A 17,840-nucleotide genomic window follows, 5' to 3' on the forward strand; every position below is an offset into this window, starting at 1 on the left:
GTCATGGTAGCAGATTTCCCCAACGGCCTACTTAACCCCAAGCGTAACTTCGCGGATCCACGAGTTGGTGAAATTGGATTCTAAACGGGGTGGCTGTCTACCCTGCGCACGCCGACCCGAGAACAAAGGGGCACCTCAAGAGGCTTTTCTCCATTACCACCTGAGTGACGACTCGAACTTCCCAGTTCTTACCACATCAGCAGCATACATCTGAGCTCCTCACTTGCGCAGAATACCGCCGAGATTCCCTCTGTTGTCCAGTCAAGTAATCGCTGTTGGTCGCATAGCTATTGATGGACCGTTCCTTGGGCCGGTCGTTGTGTGGCGTGGTTGTCTTGCGACCTTGGGTGGTCACGGTAAAATCAAGGCCCCTCCTGGCCGTGATTGGTATAAGTGTACAATGAGCAGGCTCATGACAGCCGGGGCAATGATGAAAACACGCATCGTGGAGAGGAGAAGCACATGGTTTGTGAAGTGAAGGAGAGAAAAGGCACTGTTTAAGGTATGTGTATACCTAGTCAAGGCAATCAGAGTTGCAAAGCAAATAAAAGCTAATCAGATAATGAGTGGACTGATTCCAATGGAAGATGGGGAAACGACAAAGATGATGAAAACAAAGTAGATTGTACAGGAAGAAATCACAATTTTCTTGATTTGTGTGTACCTAAGATACCTGTATTGCACCTCGTCTTTGTAGCTTATTTTACAAGTGGTAACATCGAGTTGTGGTGCGCTGGCTTAGGCTTCCCAGGGACGACAAAAGATATGCCTGGTTTGTATGACACTATCCCGGCCTACAGCCACAAAGCCTTTGTGATCGCACTGGGTAGGGAATCTCTTTTTGATAATTGTTTATAGATGCTCCATCGGTCTCGCCGACAATTGACACCGCGGCATTATTGCAGTCAAAAGCTTCTTTTGATTGTTGGATTATAGACATTTAGCCGCAAACGTAGGAACAAATTGATTGATTGAATGACTGACTGACTGATCTGAGCCCTCACTGAATGTTATTATTGCGGGCACGTTGCGAGCGCTAAATAAGCTTGAAGTCCGCCACAGTTCATTACAGCTTGCACAGCCAAATTGGTTAGTCAACGCCACACTAAGCAGCCGAGTAAAAATAATTGCTGGTGGGACCGCAAAAATCAACCCCACCACTCCCACGATCACACCAAGCAGACGACGGCATCTAGCTTTTGGGAAATCGCATTTGCTGCCACCCATAACCGACGGAACCCAGATCTGGATCAAGTCCGACATTCTATGGTCACAGAGTCGAACTCATCTCCGTCAGAAAGAAAGCAAAAAACTAGAGACAATCTCAAAATGGCTGCAGTTGCGAAGCCCGTCCAGTACGTGACGGTCACCCTTGCTACATATCACATTCTTCTCAGTACTGGGATTGCTCGTCAAAAAAGCTCGACGAAAAAGAATACACATACAAGAAAAATACTGGCCAGCTGGAAGACTTGAGATGGTAACCTGCAAATGATTCCTGACCAAGAAAGCTAACCAAAACAAATCATACCCCCCTCAACAGGGCATGGGCCGACGACGACGACATCGATGACGGAACCACCGAGAGGTTGCCCGACCCCCAGACCATCGTCAACAAGGACGGCACCAAGACCATCATCAGCTGGCGCTTCAACGACCAGGGCCAAAAGGTCAAGACGACGCGCCGGGTGCGGCTGACGACGCACCGCGAGGTGGTGAACCCGCGCGTGGCCGAGCGCAAGAAGTGGGAGAAGTTTGGCCTGTCGGCCAAGGACGGCCCTGGCCCGGCATCGGACACAACCTCGGTCGGCGAGAACATCATCTTCCGCCCCTCGGCCAACTGGCGCAAGGACCAAAAGGACGAGAGCAAGGACGCCAACGCCAACGCTATGAAGGACAAGCTCAAGGACAAGAAGGTCAAGTGCAGAATCTGCAACGGAGAGCATTTCACCGCCCGCTGTCCCTACAAGGACACCATGGCCCCCATTGGCGAGGCTGCCCCCGCGGGCGGCGTCGGTGGCGGCGGCGACGACGAGGGTGGCATCCTGTCCGCGCCCGGTGCGGCCGGCGGCGCCGGTGCCAAGAAGGGCTCGTACGTGCCCCCGGCCCTGCGTGGAGACCGCAAGGAGGGCGAGAAGATGGGAGGCGGCGCCGGCGGCAAGTACGGCGAGCGCGATGACCTCGCCACGCTGCGTGTCACCAACGTGAGTAACCCCTCTAGCTTGGCCATGTCACTTTCCAGACATGGCGCATGCGCATCCTCCAGGCTTTTGTTCCCTCGACATGGTACTGACGCACATTATTTTCTTGACAGGTCTCGGAGATGGCAGAGGAGCAAGAGCTGCGGGATATGTTTGAGCGCTTCGGTCGTGTCACCAGGGTGTTCTTGGCTAAGGACCGGGATACGGGTCTGGCCAAGGGTTTCGCCTTTATCAGTTTTGCAGACAGAGAAGATGCCGTCAAGGCTTGCAACAAGATGGACGGCTGGGGTTTTAAGCATCTCATTCTCAGAGTCGAGTTCGCCAAGAAGGCAACCTGAGAGTTGGGTGTTTGACTTTGCGTTTCGTTTATGGAATGGGGCTTTTTTGGTATCGTGGCTTTCCATTATGTTACGGCATGACCTCTTTTAGTCTCCGAATGTTATGATGCTCTGGAGTGAGGGGGGCTATAGGAGGCGGCAAAAAAATGGATTTGTCTTGAATTTATGAAATGGTGCATTTTTCTCGGTACTTTGTGATGGGAGGAGCTTGCTCACAGGCTGGTATCTAGGGTGGTTGATCTATCACACCAAACAAAAGTACGAAATGAAGGCAAATTGCTGTTCTATATCACACACGCCCACGCGCATACAGAGAAAGTTAAAGCATCTCAGCTCATGGCCTTTCACCCATGTGACTAGTCGCCGAGTCTACAGGATAAGATGATCAATATTCCACCGCATGCACATCGGTCGTAGTATGCTGCTCTTGCCGGCATGTTCTGATCATTGTGATGCATTGAGAAAAAGGGTAGACTTTTCTTTCTCCAATCCAACCCTGCGGGCATACTAAGAACACCGGAGAAGGGAGAGAAACAAAAAGGATAAACGAGGTCAAAACAACGCCATGCTTCATGCTGCTTATCCAATGAACCAAGTCAATACTGCTCTCCGCCAGCGAGTTGCAGCAAAAAGAAAAGTGAACAAAACTGAAGACGAGACAAATACAGAAAAATTAGCAAAAAAGCCCTAACATAAAAATCACTCAGAGAAAAAATCAACAAGCCGAGCTCTCTCATTTTTATGACTTTTCCTTCTTGTCTTTCTTGATACCAAAGATGTTGCGCTTTTTCTTTTCCTTCTCTGGCTTGGCAGGAGCAGGGCTCGTGTTTGGACTCGGGCTTGGCCTGCCCGCCCCGGACGGGGGCCACTCGTCCTGCGCGTGTGACGGCTGACCGCCCATGCTCATCTGACCCATGGCGGCCGTGGGAGGCTGGGGTCCAGGCCTGCTGGGAATTCCTCCCGCAGGAGGAGGCGGGCGAGGCGGCGGCGCTCCTCCCATTCCTCCCATGCGCGGCGGCAGGCCGCCTCCGGGGCCGCCCTGCTGTTGTATGCCGGGAATCCCTCCTCGTGGGGGCGGCTGTCCTGGCCCACCCATTCCCATTGGCGGCGGGGTAGGCCGCTCGCGCTCGAAGAGGTGTGCGGGTGCCTTTGGTCGTGGCCGCTCTTGGGGAAGATCAAGACGGCGTTTGTCTGCCGATAGGTCCGTGACCTGACGGATGAACAAGCTCGGGCTTATCATGTGACTTGTAGTCATAAAGACGTCCTTGGAGTACTTTGCCGATATTTCATAGCATGCACGCGTTTCTGAATGCGTCGCACCGCCTGCCGCAAAGACGAGGATGCGCTGTCGGTTTTCGGTCGTCCTTCGAGAGGCGCCAGCCCAGCTGGGCTTCGCAGCCCGGAGGGAGCCCTGGCCGGCTACCATGTCCTCGTTCGGGTCCAACGGCGGCTTGACATATGGGAAGACGGTCTGATCTAATGTCCCCTTGCAAATGTGCTCCAGCATGTGCTTCACGGCCGGCTCGAAACGCGAGAGGGCGTATTCCTCGCTCTGGCTAAGGTTCTTGACATCTATGGGGAAGAGTGGAGCTGGAGGCGGTCGCGTATCCTTGAGCGCATGAGTAGTTCTGGCACCCAGCAACTCGAGATTGGTGACCACCTCATTGTCCTGCGGCGGCAACTGAGAGTGGTGGAGCAACCTAGAGACGTCCTCGGGAATCACACCATCCCGGTAGATAAGATAGGCCAATATCAAACGCAGTCTATCGGGCTTGGGGATTGCCTCGTCGTCCAGCAGGCGCACCACCTGGTCCAAGATGTTCTTGGGTTTCTTAAAGTCCTCGTCGAGACCTGTGGCGAGGGTTTGCTCGACCGACGCGATGTCGGGCAGCTTGTGCTTTTGAAACACATTCATGCACTCCTGTGCCATGGTGAGATGCAGCGAGTAGGCCTCCTTCATCTCCTGGAACTGCGGCAGGCCCGCCAGCATGTCTTTAATGGCATTGAGATTGGTTGCGTCGCCGTTGCCTTCATCTCGAAAATGCGGGTTCTTATCCAAAAACTTTTGAAAGTCCCCCATGAGCTTGTCTATAGTGTCCTTCATGTGGCGATGCCGGTTGTCAATCCAAACCTTGTCCTTTTCGTGCAGCTCCATGTCCTTCTCTTCCGCCCTCGCGCTGCCTTCGTTGATAGTCATGTGATATGTGACCTTTTCCCCATCTGAAATATTGAGTAAGTCGTGCGCCATGGCTTGATACGTAAATTCATGGACAAGCGGGGCCATCAAGTCCATGGATCTGTCAGTAACAACGAGAACACCCTGAGGCCGCGACGTCGTCGGTGGGAAATTGGGGTTCCATTGAGCATATTCTTCGAGCTCCTCCTGAACAAAGCGGGCCAAATGGGAACACAGAACGCTCGCCTCGTGCGTCGGGTTCCGAGGGCGATAGTATCTAACCTTGGGAAACTCGCCCAAGGTCACGCAAACACCAACGATCTGTCATGATATAGCCCCTATCTGTTAGTATAGAGTTTGGGGGTTGCGCCAAGGCCAAGCGTCCCAAAAGTCAAATCCGATGAACTCTAACGCACCTTTTGCGCCAACTGCACCATGTGGTCCCTCACGAGATGGTTGCAGGCCGGATGGTAAAGGATGGGAAAGCTCCAGGGGTCCCTAAAAGTAACTAGATGCGACTCGCGGGGGTAAAAGTCTATTGCGAGGGTCTCGAAGCCGGCCTTGAGGTCGCGGGCGGCAGGCGACGAGTCGATACGGCGGCGCAGCTGGGGGTCGAGGACGCCTGTCCACACCAGAAACGATTTTCTGTACCTCCGGCGGTCGAAGTCGGCCACGAGACAGTCGACAATATGAGGTAGCGGGGAAAGTATGTATATGGCGTCCATGGTCGGGTTCATCTCGCGCCTCTCCTCTATCCGCTCGATATCTGCACAGGTGGGGGGTTTGCAAGTTGGTTCGTCCGTTAGTATCGTAGCCGCAGAACACGGGCAGAAGCCAGCGCAAAGGGAGGGCGTGTCGTCTTATTGGGGCGGGAACGAACTGGCGATATTCTTGTCGAGGATGTCATCTTCCTTGACGACATTGTCAATGATCTTCTTGGATTGCTCGTCGATCACGAGGACTTTCCACTGCACGAGATGGGGTCAGCCAATGGCGCGTGGTGTGCAATGCGACAATAGAGTAGCAGCCGGTTTGTCTCGTTGGGTATTTGGAGAAAAAAAAACCTACGTCGCCTTGGGTGATGTTCTTTATGGTCTCGACGATAACTGAAGCTCCAAGAGTGTGGTCAGCTGCTTGTTTCGCAACGCCATCTCCAGTACGACCTCAAAGCGGCTCTGGGCGCTCTCTCTATTCTCGGGGGTGACCGACTGTCGCGTTGCTCCTGAATCACAGAAACCCCCATATTGGTGACCGACACGACTTGGCCGCTCGGTGGAGCTTGGTTGGGCCTCGGTCTTTGAATAATGCAACTTGTGCTCTATCGACGAGAGAGTGTGTAACGTCTTTGGTTGAGGGGTGTCCAGTTTGCTTCTGGATGCTAGCGTTCCGGTCGCGAATTGTGATTTGATACAGTCGTCAGTTCTCAAATGGTGGTTCCCAAAAGGTGCGTTGGAGGTAGTCGCGCTTTGAACGTTGGGCACAATGTACATCAATCAACCTGTCCTGCGAATGAATGTCAATAAACCTTGGTGGTGGGGTTTTGCGGCATGCCTGTCAATGCCAGCGGGGGAGTGGGGCAAACGCAACCACCTTAAACTTAGCTCCGGAGGATCACGTCGATAAGTCAAGAACCAAGAAGCAACCATGCATAACCCGTTGCAAAGTAAGCAATATGCCTACCTCCTACCTTGCTACCTGCCTGTCTACTTTGCGATCTACATACCTTACTAGGACCCTCGTGTACCTTGCAGAGTACCTACATCGGTGGCTTACATATCTGTTATGTATTCACTAGCAAAACGGTAATCGTTTATGAGCCAAATGACGTTCAAGTCTGATGTCAGTTGAGCTTTGGTATGCTTCGGAGCGCGAATGATCCACGGTTGTTTGTTTCATTCATGCGCAGTCCATGTACGCTGCACTTCCTTGTTCGCTGCACGATTACTATACCATAAATCACCATCGGACCACGGTTTTTTTTTTCCCCTCCTCCTCCTCTTCTTCTTCCTCCTTTCTTATGCGAAGGCTTCAAGGTGAACCTCGAACTTGAACTAAATTCAGGACAGTATGCTTACGTTCGCAGGGGGGAAAAAAACTCAATACACCAATCGCTATGCTGCAAATCTAACAAACCAACTGGAGCTTATATGTCATAGTCATCCGTTCAACAAAGAATAATTCGTGGAGGAGGGGGGTAAACAGTTACCATCCAAGTGTGGAAAGAACGACGTGAACATTAGCCGTTGCAAGGTAGCGCTCTCAATGCCTCAAAGAGTCTCTAGAAACTTCTCGCCCAAGGGCGTCGTAGTTCCTCGGGACTTTGACATGCTGTAAGGAGCCTGTAGTGCAAGATAGTGTATCGCTGGTCAGCATATGTGTATCATAAAACAAGTAGATCCCGGTCGTGTCGCTGTCCATTTCCCCAACTTACAAGGACTTGTTTGGCATTGCAAATACGCCACGCCAGCTTCCTGACATTCCCGTCCGCCGGAACAACTGCGGGTGCAAACTCGATACCAAACATGTGGTGGATCGCATAAACCACCCTCTTGGCATACTTGCTATCGCGTTCGACCGGGCTTCCAAACGGCTCGTCTACGGTGCTTGGGGCAATCTCGGGGTCGCGGTCGAGGCAGTTGCGTACCAGTGGCAGAAGTTCCGACTCGACGGCTCGCTCGTAAACACCGCCGCCGGTGGCCAAGACCTCCTCGTCCAAGTCCTCATCGAACCGCCCAATCTTGATCTCGAAAGGTTCAGATACTGACATGACATTGTGAGAGCCGTCGTGGTGGTATCTCAATTCGAAAGTGCCCTGAGTCCACCATAGCCTGTCTCCCTCAAAAACCATCTCTCCCTGAACCATATCAGGCTGGCTAGGTAGCGGCTTGTCTGCAGTTATGATGCCGCCGTCGGTTGCACGGTCGTAAACCCCAGGGCAAGTGGGCACCCAGCGACCCTGAGAGGGTACCTCGGTAACCTCCCTGGACCTGTTGTCGATCACCATGTAGAGTCCAACCCAGTCATTCTTGCTGTGGTTTGCAGGTGCCGTCCACTTGACCCGGATAGGCGCACCATACTCCAGAACCAATGTCTTCACATCCTTGGGGAATCTGCCATGGATGCTCTCCTTGCCGGTCGAGCGTCCGCTGGCAGCCTTTTGCGCCACGGTGCCCTCCAACGAAAGAGAATATTGTTTGGGATCCAGGCCGGCGAGGGACGGGTTCAGCTGCGAGATGGTGAGGCGTGCGGGATAGGTGTTGAAAAGGGCCGTGGTGTCGCGTACAATCGTTGAGACTCCAGCGGCAAGTTTGGGCCTGGCTGACTCAACAAAGTCCTCTACAAAAGCCTTGGCCTCATCAAGCACCTTGTCCACGCTGTCAGACCACTCCTTGACTGGCGGGGGCAGGGATCTCTTGACAAATTTGGTCAGGCCAGCCTCTTCACGAATGCTCTGGCCATAGATCTTTTGCATATGAGGTTTTTCGACGTATGAGATGAAGGCAAGCGTGAGTAGGTGGCTTATGAGTGCAAGGACAAAGATGGCTCTGCTCCAGGTGATGAGAGCAGCCCCATATAGACCTAGAGAGCCCATGACGCGCTCCGGGTTATTGAGGAAGCGATAGATGGACCTGTAGGTCAGCTTGGTGCGGTTGTTGAAGAAGAAGTCGCCAAAGAACCAGCCGAACTCGCCCAGCTCGTCGTAGATGCTCACGGCAGTCCAGATCTGAAGAGCAACCAGGCCAGTTCCGGTGACGTGCTTGAGGATCGACCATTCCTGCGTCCAATCGGCAGGTACCGTGTACATCTTCCAGCAGGCTGCGATGAACGAACCATGGCACATGACGGTGCTGACGTGGTACAGGCCCTTCCACTGCCTCCACGCCTCGCCGGCGCTTTCGCCGTACTTGACAAAGTGCCTTGTGAACCTCTTCTCCTTGGACTGGAAAGTCAAGATCCAGCCAAGACCCAACGAGAACCACAGGCGGCAGAGGACGGCATGGACTATGAAGGCTGCCTGCCAAAACTCTGTTTTCGGGGTTGCGAGCGAAAGCACGCCGAGGTAGATGCAGAGCAGAATTGTAGTGTAGTCTGGCACGCGGAACAGGTCGATGTTCTTGAAGCCAAGCATGTTGTGAACCGTCGCAGGAGAGTCTCTTGTGGCGGAATCGGCGTCTTTTGCTCCATCCAACGGCTGCATCTGGCCAGCGCTACGGGGAGGAGGAGGATTGTACGTCTTTTCAATGTGTGGGTTCTCGACTACGACGAGGAAGATGAGCTGAGCAAGATGAGCAATAATTGAGATGAAAAGCACATCGTAGCTGGCAGCCATCATAGATATGCCATAGTAGCCGATGTAGCCAATGGAGTACATGGGATGAGGGGCTAGCTCGAAAACACCGTCAAAAGTGAGCTCTTGGTCAATGAGGTAGAAGAAGTCACCCCAGTACCAGGCAAAATCCTTGACGACGCGGTGAGCATCGAGCTTGATCCATAAGTTGAGTCCAACAAGCACCCAACCCATCACCCAGCGTGCAACGGTGGCCCATGGAGCCTCGCCGTCAGGAGTAGAGCCGCACACGGCGGCGAAGAGACAGTACGAGACGAAGTCGCACATGAGGATCAGATCGACCACGCGACGGAAAAGGAGCCAAGTGTTGTACTCAATGGGGGCCTCCTCCAGCTTGTAGTCCTCAGGGATCTTGGCCTCGAGCTCGCGTTTGAGAAGGTGATATAGCCATGGCCGGGGATTCTTGCCGGATGCAGGATCCTCAAAAATGCCCCATTTCTTGGCCTTGACGACCAACAGCTTGTGCTGGGACTGGACGCGCAGGAGGATGCCGATGCCGATGTTGTACGAGGCACGCCAGAAGATGAAGATGGCGGCAAACACGGGGCGCTTGAGGTGAGATGGCAGCGCGTAGGCGGCAAGTATGTGCATTCCAAGAATGGCCAGCACGATGACATCGCTCAAGTTCTTGGGCTGGCGAGGATCAAGAAGCTGCGAGACCATGTCGTGGGTGGTGGGGACCGTGAAGACGGTTCCGTCAGGAGTGCGGCCATAGCTCTTGTTGGCCTGCCTGAGCTTGGCTTGTTCCTGATCTTCCGATTGCTCGTATTGGGCAGTGGGCGCATGGCCGATCCCGTCTTGGGCTGTTGAACTTTCGGTGTCACCTTCAGCCTGGACGCCGCGTCTTTTCCGAATGTTGGTCGGGGCGACGGGCTCCTGGCCGCCTTTAGTAGTGGCGCTCATTGTGTCGGGCATGTAGGTACCTTTTTCTTTTTGTATTTTCCTCAAATGGACGGACCCGTTGACTGACACGCGCGACACCGATGGGTGGGTTCAGATGGTGTGTGTGGTTGACACCCAAACGTGGCCTCGACTATCTTTATTTAGTAATTTGTTGTTTATCTTTTTTTCTTCTTTTTTTCCTCTCCCCTTCTTCTTTCCCTCTGCTGCCCTTGGAGGCCAATCCGGCTGGAACCCTTGGCTTGAGGGGATTTGTGGGGGCGCAAACAGAGATTAGAGGGGAAATGACGACAATGCTGGCTGTTTTCTCTTTCGGCAGTTGGAATCTCTCACGGTGTGTCTAGAGTAGCATATTTGACATTGAGATGGCGTCGAGGTTCATTCAGGCCAGTTCAAAAGCAGTAGATAGAGTTGGCGCTTTTCTCGCTCGCTAAAAAAAGGATGGTGTGTTTTAAAAATGCAAAAGGACAGCAGGCACACAAATTAACCCTGACCAGCAGCACGTTGTCGCATATTTCGACATTCCTCCATCAGTCACATGCTCGCACGCGAAAACAGGAAAGCGCTGAGCTCACCGCCGTAACGATCCTTGGCGCCGCCGTACCTTGAGCTGGGCCGGACCCTACCAAACATTCAACTGCGGGGAACGACCTGGAAGCGGGTGACAACCTAGACCAAGTTAAGAAGGAAGCAGGCATGGAGCTTGTTCGTCTGATTTCAATCTCTAATATACATAAGTTGAATTAGATTAGGCTTGAAGATTATGACCAAGATATACGTCGTTTTTACTATATAGGTATGTATGTATATTCCATCTGATGCATGAAGTGGTCCAATGTACACAATAACATGCAATCATTTTCCATTTCTTTTTTTTTTTTTTTTTTTGGGGGGGGGGGGGGTTGTTTTAGTCCAGCTTCTTTTTCAACATCCATCTATCGAACCCTGCGTTGACAGTACCAGGGACCAATTAACAATAAGATACTGTACCCGTATCTTAAAGCTCGGTAAGGTCCCTAGCTTGAGGCCAGATTTCCAGGCTAAAATCAAACTTGGCTAGCCTCATTGACGACGCGGATTTCATTTTGTTCCCTTCGTGGATTAACTAGGCCCGATCACCGACCCCATCGGTGTATATAGCCGTCATCCGGAAGTCGCTCGGCAGATCCTCTCGGGAGGGAACCGCTGATACCAGTGATAAAATGTTGGCTGTATTTCACGTAACCAGATTACAGATGGATGATATGATATGGATGGATCACTTGATCGATTTGGGGAGTTCTGAGTGGTTTGGTGGATCATTTGTAATTTCCGTGGCCTGGTTTTGTTCCTGCGACTCGCGTGCCTGAGAGTACTACCTACTACGACCGTACGTACCTGGTACCTAGGTACCTACCTGCGTTATGTTTGAGTAGGCAACCGTTGACGCTGGAGTCGAAATCTTTGGTGCCTTCTGGAATCGTTCTAAATGGTGGTTACAGCGAAGGCGACCCGACCCACCCGCTCGGGTTTTTATGACTAGAGTACATTACATGGCTTTGTACAATCCGGCAGGTATGTACGACATACAAAAGCAATGCAATGTCTTGCCAAGGGGTATAACTTACCGTGGATATAGCATGTCCTCCCTCTGCTCGAGTACCGGCATGTCCCTACCCGCCGCTATGACAGCCTGACGACAAAGCACGGTATCCCACTTAGCAAAAACCCGCCGACTCGTCCGGGGATTTCCTTTAATTGCTTTGTTATGCGTTCCACTCGCTCTTAGCCGGCCTGCTACATCGGCCCAACAAACAAACAGCGTACCATCCGCTCATTGCGGGCGTTGATGGGGAATCGCAGGAAAGGCCTGCCATGAGATCCGTCGCATGAATTTCATCATTCGAACGAGGAAACATACCCAGGGGATCCCCATAACGAGAGAAACAATGTTTCTATTGAGTTCTGGTGGGGTTGGCCTTTTTCTTTTTCTATTTTTTTTTATGTCATACCACGTGAAGTGACCTGGCCCTGCTCTGAGGAACTTGATGAGTGAATATTCGAGGGTCTGAGAAGAGAAGCCAGGGGGACCGGGGGTATATTTGTACCAGCGTTTCCTTCCTCAGAGGGATACCCGCCATTTACACCTTCTCCTCTCTCTCGATCCGTTTTCTGGCTAGTAATCATTCCTTTTTCCCTCAACAGTCACTCCTTTTACTACCCGTTGTTTCTCGCCTCTTCGGGGACAGGATTAAATACATAATCAACCCAAAGGTCCGTTGTTGGCACTCTGAAAAGTCGTGCCACTCCAAACCACCAAAAAGTAAGCCAGTACATCTGCGAATGGGTATCTTCTCAAACGACGGCATGGCCAAATCAAACAAAAAGGGGCAAGATGTCGCCGACGGAGCAGACGCGGAGAAGCCCCTGCCGGAGCCCAAGCGACCGGGAACCAGCGGCACCGAGATGATGCTCACGACGACGCGGCGGCAGGCCTCTGCCAAGCTGAAGGCCGCCTCGCAGGCCGAGCGCGCCTACAAGGCCAAGAAGCGCTCCGCCGCCGCCCGCGCCAACCTCGACGAGGCCAAGGGCCACTTTGGCGAGACCTTCAAGCACATCGTCACCGGCTCCAAACTCATGGCCTCGGTCGTCCGCTCCGTGCCCTACATCTTTAGCAACAAGGCCGAGAAGCGCCGCGCAAAGGCCGCCGAGTCCAAGCGCGCCGCCGCCCTCGAGAAGCGCAAGAAGCTTGAGGAGAAGCTGGCAAAGGAGAAGGAGGCGGCCGATACCCTCGCCGACGAGAATGCCGGCGAGGGTCCGAGCAACTCCTCGTAGAGGAAGCATCTCTAGCCCATCCCAACTCTTTTACTTGTATCAACCCGGACCTTTGGTCTCAACACATTCGCTTTCTTTTCGTACCATCTCGGATCAAACAAGTGCGGTTCCCCGTCAGATCTCACAGTCGCTATCATTTCTCATATTTTACTCATATCATGCACTTCTATGCATAAACACACGCTCTTTTGCTTTTTGTTTCTACCTCTCTGCTTTCAACTCTTCATACTAGAACTCTCCTTGTCATTACTGCGTCATTTCCCTAGCTTGAACCCTAAATTATACCCATCTCATCTGATATCAGATCACCGCTATTCTTAATCACTCCAAATACCTGTTTTCTTTTTGCTTGTCACTATTTGCTTTAACCTACTTACTTGTATTTCGCTTACGAATTACGACCGCTATGTTAGGATGGGTTTGTTCATTGTGGCGGAGTTTGGTTCATTTACATTTGCGCCCCTAAGTATCAATCAAGACATACCCGGGGGAAAAAACACCAAAGGAGGGGGACCTTGCCCGCAAAACCGAGCCTTTGGCTTTGACTTGGTACAAGGCCATTCATTCTTATACTCTCTCCCCATATAGAGAAAACACACCCTAACGAATTCGGCTGTCGTGGCTAATCGGCGGAAAAAAAAACCACAGACTATTTCCTTGTTTCACTTTTTTTTTGGTCTCGTGCCTTTTCTTTTTCTCTTTTCGTCTTGTCCATATGGTTCTTTTGCTGCAAGCGTCTTGAACAAAAGTTAATACAAATGCCCCAGGGCGTATCCATCACATCGACGAAAATAATTGCTTTTCAACTGATCTCAAGATGCCTTTATTAGCTCCGCCGACCTTCTACAAAGAATGATCTCTGACTCTAGTACTATAAAAAGATTACAAATGGATAACCGACTACTGATTCGATATCAAATTCTTTGAGCATAGTTCAGATTGCATTAGATTCATGCGATGAAACCCAAATAGCATGCCTGTCGACTGTCGAGTTTTCAACGGCTTGCACTTGAATTCCAATCCCGAAAGCTGATTACTTTTGTTGCTGGAAAGGCCCATGACATTGATTTGGCTCATAGCTAAAACAATGAAACGCAACATATGCGGTTGCTGCTTCATAAAGCAATGGCATCCCCACTTCGAAAATTATGCGTTGGCTCCTAAAATTGTCCAACGGACTCGATCATACATGGTGAGGCTAACAAGATATATTCATCTCCAGTCCAACAAAACATTCGTCCATACACTCCAAACCATCGCGCACCCTTGTTTTAAACTGCGACTACTAAGTCTTGCGGACACTTATTACCGACGAAAATGCCCACCACCGCCGGGAGGTGGCATCCCACGGCCATCAAAATGGGCCCCTAGAGGCATTCCATCAGGCCCACCCTGAAACGCAGCAAGCCCTGGGGGCCCGGGAGGCGGAAATCCTGGGTGACCCGGTGGTGGGGGACCCCCGAACAAGCCTGGTGGTGGTTGCATCCGGTGTGGCCCTACCATGGCCTCTGGAGGTGGGAAGGCGCCGGGTGGGAAGTTTGGCGGGAACATGCCCGGAATGTGACGGTTGGGGCTTGCTGGCCCGATAGGTCCGCCTACTGGAACGCCGGGAACGCCAAGACCCGGCAGACCGCCCGGAAGGCCGGGAGGCGGAATCATTGGGCCTCTTTGCTGTCCGAATGGAGGACCCTGGGCACCTCCAGGCATGAAGCCAGGGTGCATTTGATGATCAAGACCAGGCGGCGGGCGCTGTAGGATCTGAGTCGGTTGAGGTTGTCCTTGAGCTGGGCGGCCCTGTCCCTGAGGCTGAGGTGGCCGCCCGTCGACTTCGGGACGATGAAACTGATCCTCGAACAAGCCAGGTGGGCCTTGGGGCCTCATAGGCCTTTGCGAAGCACTCGCCTGGCGCTCGCGCTGGAACTCAAGTTCTCTCTCTGCCATCATTGGCAGGTTCACAGCCTGTTTCTGAGGCTGGGGCATCTTCATAAGGAGCTCTTCTGTCCTCCGGGGTTCCGGCTCGTTGCGATGACGCTGCATAAGCTGCATCAAAAATTCGTGTTGTGGGTTAACCTGTGGTGCCATATTGTCTCCATGGCCGCTCCCCTGGCTAGGAGCTTGATGACGCTGTTCCACTAGATCCTGAAGCATCTGCTCAGGGCGTGTAGTTACTGGCTGCGACGGTGGCATACCGCGGCCACCGACCATCTCTTGGAAGTGCGGAGGCTGTGGGCCACGTCGTTCTCCTCCGTACTGTTGAAAATGCTCCGGCGAGAGGGCCGCGTTCTTCTGACGGGCATCTTGCATAGCGTGCTGGAGCTGAAGATGATGGTGCTGTTGTTGTTGTTGCTGCTGCTGCTGTTGAGGGCGTGGAGGCTGGCCCGGTCCTTGTTGGGCAGACTGCTGATGATGTTGCTGATGATGCTGGTTAGGAAGCATCGAATTTTGTTGCTGCTGTTGCGATTTCTGTGCCGCGGGTGGCTGCTGCTGCTGCCCCATTGGGGGCTGTTCTAGACCCGAAGCGGGAGGCGGTGCATGTGGTGACGCAGTGGGACTCGGGCTGGAAATGGTTTGAAGTTGGAGCTTCTGCAACAAAGCTGCAAATGCCTGCTTCTCTGACTGGTCCTGCTGCGGCGCATGCGAATTCGAGCCTGCCTCGAAAGCGCCTCCGAAGAAGGCCGCGAGTGCGCCGCCATTGGCACCTGGGGGCAGATGACCGGAAGGCATTGGGGCAGTCGAACCAACTTCGGGCTGAGGTGGCGCCGGGGGCTCGGCATGGGCCTGAGGTGCCGCGAAAAAGGAGGTGAACCTTGAAGACTTGGAAGCCTGACCCCCTGGAAGGCTGTCCCTCTTGGAGTGATCATCTTGCTTCTCGGATCCAGCGTCCACTGGGGAGATGAACTTGGAGAAAAACTTGTCCTCGCTGTTTGCTGACTTGGCTGCCGGCTCAGACTTGGGCAAGTTGACGTTGTTACCCCTAGCGTTATCAGCCTGCGAAGGCTGCGTGTTCTCTGGCTTCTTGGGGCCACTCTGACCAGCCTTCATGCTCTCCATAAACTTTTTGAAATCTTCCTCCGTATGACCTCCGGCCTTTTCACCCGCTGGCTCATCAAGCCATTCAGGGTCACGCTCATTGCGGTGATCGAACCGGCGGTCATTGTGACGGTCGACCCGGTCACGCTGATCATGTTGATCGCGATCCCGCCAGCTCTTGGCACGGTCGATACGCTCCCGTTGGGAGGGCCTCTCGCGGTCCTGCCGGTCCGCTCTGTCTCCCCGATCACGGTCATCATGGGTGTTATCCCTAAACCAAGGCTCCGACCTTCCTCGCGTCAGGTTCCAGCGTGGGTCGGCGTCGTCACCGTCCCTGTCCCGCCCGTGATTGTCGAAAGGCCGGCGTTGACGGTCTCTAGTCGAATCAAACTCGTCCTTATCCCGCATCTTACGCTCGTCCCGGGTCTGGTCCGTTCTGAAGGCGCCCCCTCGTCCATGTTGGAAGCGCTCGGCGCCTTCGTGGCCGAAACTCTTCCGAGGCTTCACGGTGCTCCATCCATCACTGTCTTGGTCGCCATCATCGCGTCTACGTAGGTTGCCTCTGCCATCACGGAAGCGATCGGATGCACGATCGTGGGACTGGTCGGGCTCGCCATTCCGATTACGGAAATTAAACCGGTCTCCTCGAGGCTCCTGATCTCGCGGCGGCTTGTCATTGTCCCCCAGTTTAAAGCTGTTGCGGGCAGATGCGGATGCGAAGCTCGTCCTAGGTGGCCCGAGGATGATATCGTCGGGGTCTGTATGCGGTTAGTACGATGTTCACATTAGTCAGGGAGGGGAATGGCATGCACGGCTTTTGTTAGACGAGGACCAATGTGGGTGACATACTGGCACTGTTGCGAGAAGCGTGCCGGTTGGCTTCCGGTCTCCTGTTAGTATAATCTGCCAGCGGCGCATCTTGAGCTTTGGATCTGTTGTCTGTAGTAGTCCTGGTCGAATTGCGAATATTATCTGGAGGAGGGCTGCGTTGCGTCAGTCAATCAAGCCCTGGCCCTCGAGAGGTGACGCATGACAGTGGACAGCTAAAGAGCTGCGAGATAAGTCATGCTCTGCAATCGGAAAGTAACTCACCCCATCCATTCTTCTGGAGGTGGAAGATTTGAAGGCCTGACGCACAAGGGCGACAGACGAAGATGCAAAAGCACCTCCTCGGTGTAACGCGTCGCCATGCTCCAGGGCCGACAGTTCTACCTGGTGTTCGCTGTTCCGGTTTTGTGGGGTACTGTGCTTGGTCGGCGAGGTAGATGAAATTGAGGTAGACGGAAGAGGAGCTCGATCTTGGGGTTGCTCGGGCGTACACGACTAGGCAGCGCACAGCTCAGCTCTGACCACAGTTGGATGGGAATGAGGTTGTAATAGGTTGATTATTGTCGCAAGAGGCAGAATGTCGATCGGCCTACGTCGCCGCGTCGGTCAAGATCTGGGCCAATTGATGGGCGCAGCAGGGCAGTCCCGATTCTGCTGCAATTACGTAGGTCGAGGGAAGCGGGCGTGCAGGTAGGGCAGGCAGGTAGTCAGGCGGGCGGGCAAATGGAAAAATAGTGGTAAATCGAGGCTTGAGGGAGATTGTTGGACTAAAGCAAAATACGAGCGAGTACAAACAGCCAGGAAAGATGGAATTTCGAGCTTGTCCAACGTCGTTGTTTTTGGATTTGAACGGATTGAGATTTTGCGTTGTGTTTGTTCAGGTTGCGATCAAGAAGCAAGGCAGGCAGGCGGTCGCACCAAAGTTGGGTTTCTCCTCCCTGGTCGATTGCTTGCTCCATCCAGATTGGGCGTCGGCCGGATGCTTGGCATCCAGGTGGCAACCCTGGCAGGTGGTGGGAAAAAAAGCCCGACCAGCCAGGCACAGCACAGCACAGCACAGCACAGCACAGCACAGCACAGCACAGCACAGCACGGCACACCGACAACACCAACAGTGTCATTCTTCAGTGTATCCATCTATCTAGCCTGCAGTGGAGAAGAGTAGGTACGACCTGTACCTGGAAAATGTGCCACCTAGCGCGAAG

The 17,840-nt window shown here is 53.2% G+C and overlaps 5 protein-coding genes across 5 annotated transcripts; 2 read left to right on the top strand and 3 right to left on the bottom strand.

Moving 5' to 3' along the window:
* Positions 1-1,172: 1,172 nt before the first annotated feature.
* On the top strand, positions 1,173-2,974 carry MGG_07109 (eukaryotic translation initiation factor 3 subunit G). The gene is made up of 3 exons (XM_003715250.1): positions 1,173-1,355; positions 1,544-2,204; positions 2,315-2,974. Exons 1-3 carry the CDS (start codon positions 1,267-1,269, stop codon positions 2,537-2,539), a joined length of 975 nt encoding a protein of 324 aa, XP_003715298.1. The 5' UTR covers positions 1,173-1,266; the 3' UTR covers positions 2,540-2,974.
* Positions 2,676-6,219, bottom strand: MGG_12345 (Sec1 family superfamily protein). The gene is made up of 5 exons (XM_003715251.1): positions 5,925-6,219; positions 5,784-5,821; positions 5,596-5,683; positions 5,132-5,481; positions 2,676-5,036 (listed from the first exon to the last, which is right to left on the bottom strand). The coding sequence occupies exons 1-5, from the start codon at positions 5,956-5,958 to the stop codon at positions 3,279-3,281; spliced, it is 2,268 nt and encodes a 755-aa protein (XP_003715299.1). The 5' UTR covers positions 5,959-6,219; the 3' UTR covers positions 2,676-3,278.
* Positions 6,220-6,365: 146 nt separating this feature from the next.
* On the bottom strand, positions 6,366-10,489 carry MGG_07110 (phosphatidylethanolamine N-methyltransferase). The gene is made up of 2 exons (XM_003715252.1): positions 7,147-10,489; positions 6,366-7,054 (listed from the first exon to the last, which is right to left on the bottom strand). Exons 1-2 carry the CDS (start codon positions 9,976-9,978, stop codon positions 6,983-6,985), a joined length of 2,904 nt encoding a protein of 967 aa, XP_003715300.1. The 5' UTR covers positions 9,979-10,489; the 3' UTR covers positions 6,366-6,982.
* A 174-nt stretch (positions 10,490-10,663) lies between these two features.
* Positions 10,664-13,702, top strand: MGG_07112 (uncharacterized protein). Its single transcript, XM_003715253.1, has 3 exons — positions 10,664-10,759; positions 10,927-10,970; positions 11,073-13,702. The coding sequence occupies exon 3, from the start codon at positions 12,286-12,288 to the stop codon at positions 12,775-12,777; it is 492 nt and encodes a 163-aa protein (XP_003715301.1). The 5' UTR covers positions 10,664-10,759; positions 10,927-10,970; positions 11,073-12,285; the 3' UTR covers positions 12,778-13,702.
* MGG_15078 (uncharacterized protein) lies at positions 13,699-17,522 on the bottom strand. Its single transcript, XM_003715254.1, has 3 exons — positions 16,900-17,522; positions 16,657-16,790; positions 13,699-16,565 (listed from the first exon to the last, which is right to left on the bottom strand). Exons 1-3 carry the CDS (start codon positions 16,995-16,997, stop codon positions 14,083-14,085), a joined length of 2,715 nt encoding a protein of 904 aa, XP_003715302.1. The 5' UTR covers positions 16,998-17,522; the 3' UTR covers positions 13,699-14,082.
* Positions 17,523-17,840: the final 318 nt, after the last annotated feature.

The sequence above is a fragment of the Pyricularia oryzae genome, chromosome 2, assembly GCF_000002495.2.
Source record: "Pyricularia oryzae 70-15 chromosome 2, whole genome shotgun sequence".
NCBI lineage: Eukaryota > Fungi > Ascomycota > Sordariomycetes > Magnaporthales > Pyriculariaceae > Pyricularia > Pyricularia oryzae.

Bases quoted from the DNA above. Each gene is read 5' to 3' on its own strand.
- MGG_07109 (XM_003715250.1), top strand. From the start codon at position 1,267: ATGGTCACAGAGTCGAACTCATCTCCGTCAGAAAGAAAGCAAAAAACT. The intron at 1,356-1,543 runs GTACGTGACGGT...CCCCCTCAACAG, and splicing joins GCAGTTGCGAAGCCCGTCCA to GGCATGGGCCGACGACGACG. The intron at 2,205-2,314 runs GTGAGTAACCCC...TTTTCTTGACAG, and splicing joins CCACGCTGCGTGTCACCAAC to GTCTCGGAGATGGCAGAGGA.
- MGG_12345 (XM_003715251.1), bottom strand. From the start codon at position 5,958: ATGGGGGTTTCTGTGATTCAGGAGCAACGCGACA. The intron at 5,822-5,924 runs GTCGGTCACCCC...TTGGAGCTTCAG, and splicing joins GATTCAGGAGCAACGCGACA to TTATCGTCGAGACCATAAAG. The intron at 5,037-5,131 runs GTGCGTTAGAGT...ATATCATGACAG, and splicing joins TGGTGCAGTTGGCGCAAAAG to ATCGTTGGTGTTTGCGTGAC.
- MGG_07110 (XM_003715252.1), bottom strand. From the start codon at position 9,978: ATGCCCGACACAATGAGCGCCACTACTAAAGGCGGCCAGGAGCCCGTC. The intron at 7,055-7,146 runs GTAAGTTGGGGA...CTTGCACTACAG, and splicing joins GCAATGCCAAACAAGTCCTT to GCTCCTTACAGCATGTCAAA.
- MGG_07112 (XM_003715253.1), top strand. From the start codon at position 12,286: ATGGGTATCTTCTCAAACGACGGCATGGCCAAATCAAACAAAAAGGGG.
- MGG_15078 (XM_003715254.1), bottom strand. From the start codon at position 16,997: ATGGCGACGCGTTACACCGAGGAGGTGCTTTTGCATCTTCGTCTGTCG. The intron at 16,791-16,899 runs GTGAGTTACTTT...GACGCAACGCAG, and splicing joins CCTCCAGAAGAATGGATGGG to CCCTCCTCCAGATAATATTC. The intron at 16,566-16,656 runs GTATGTCACCCA...AACCGCATACAG, and splicing joins CGCTTCTCGCAACAGTGCCA to ACCCCGACGATATCATCCTC.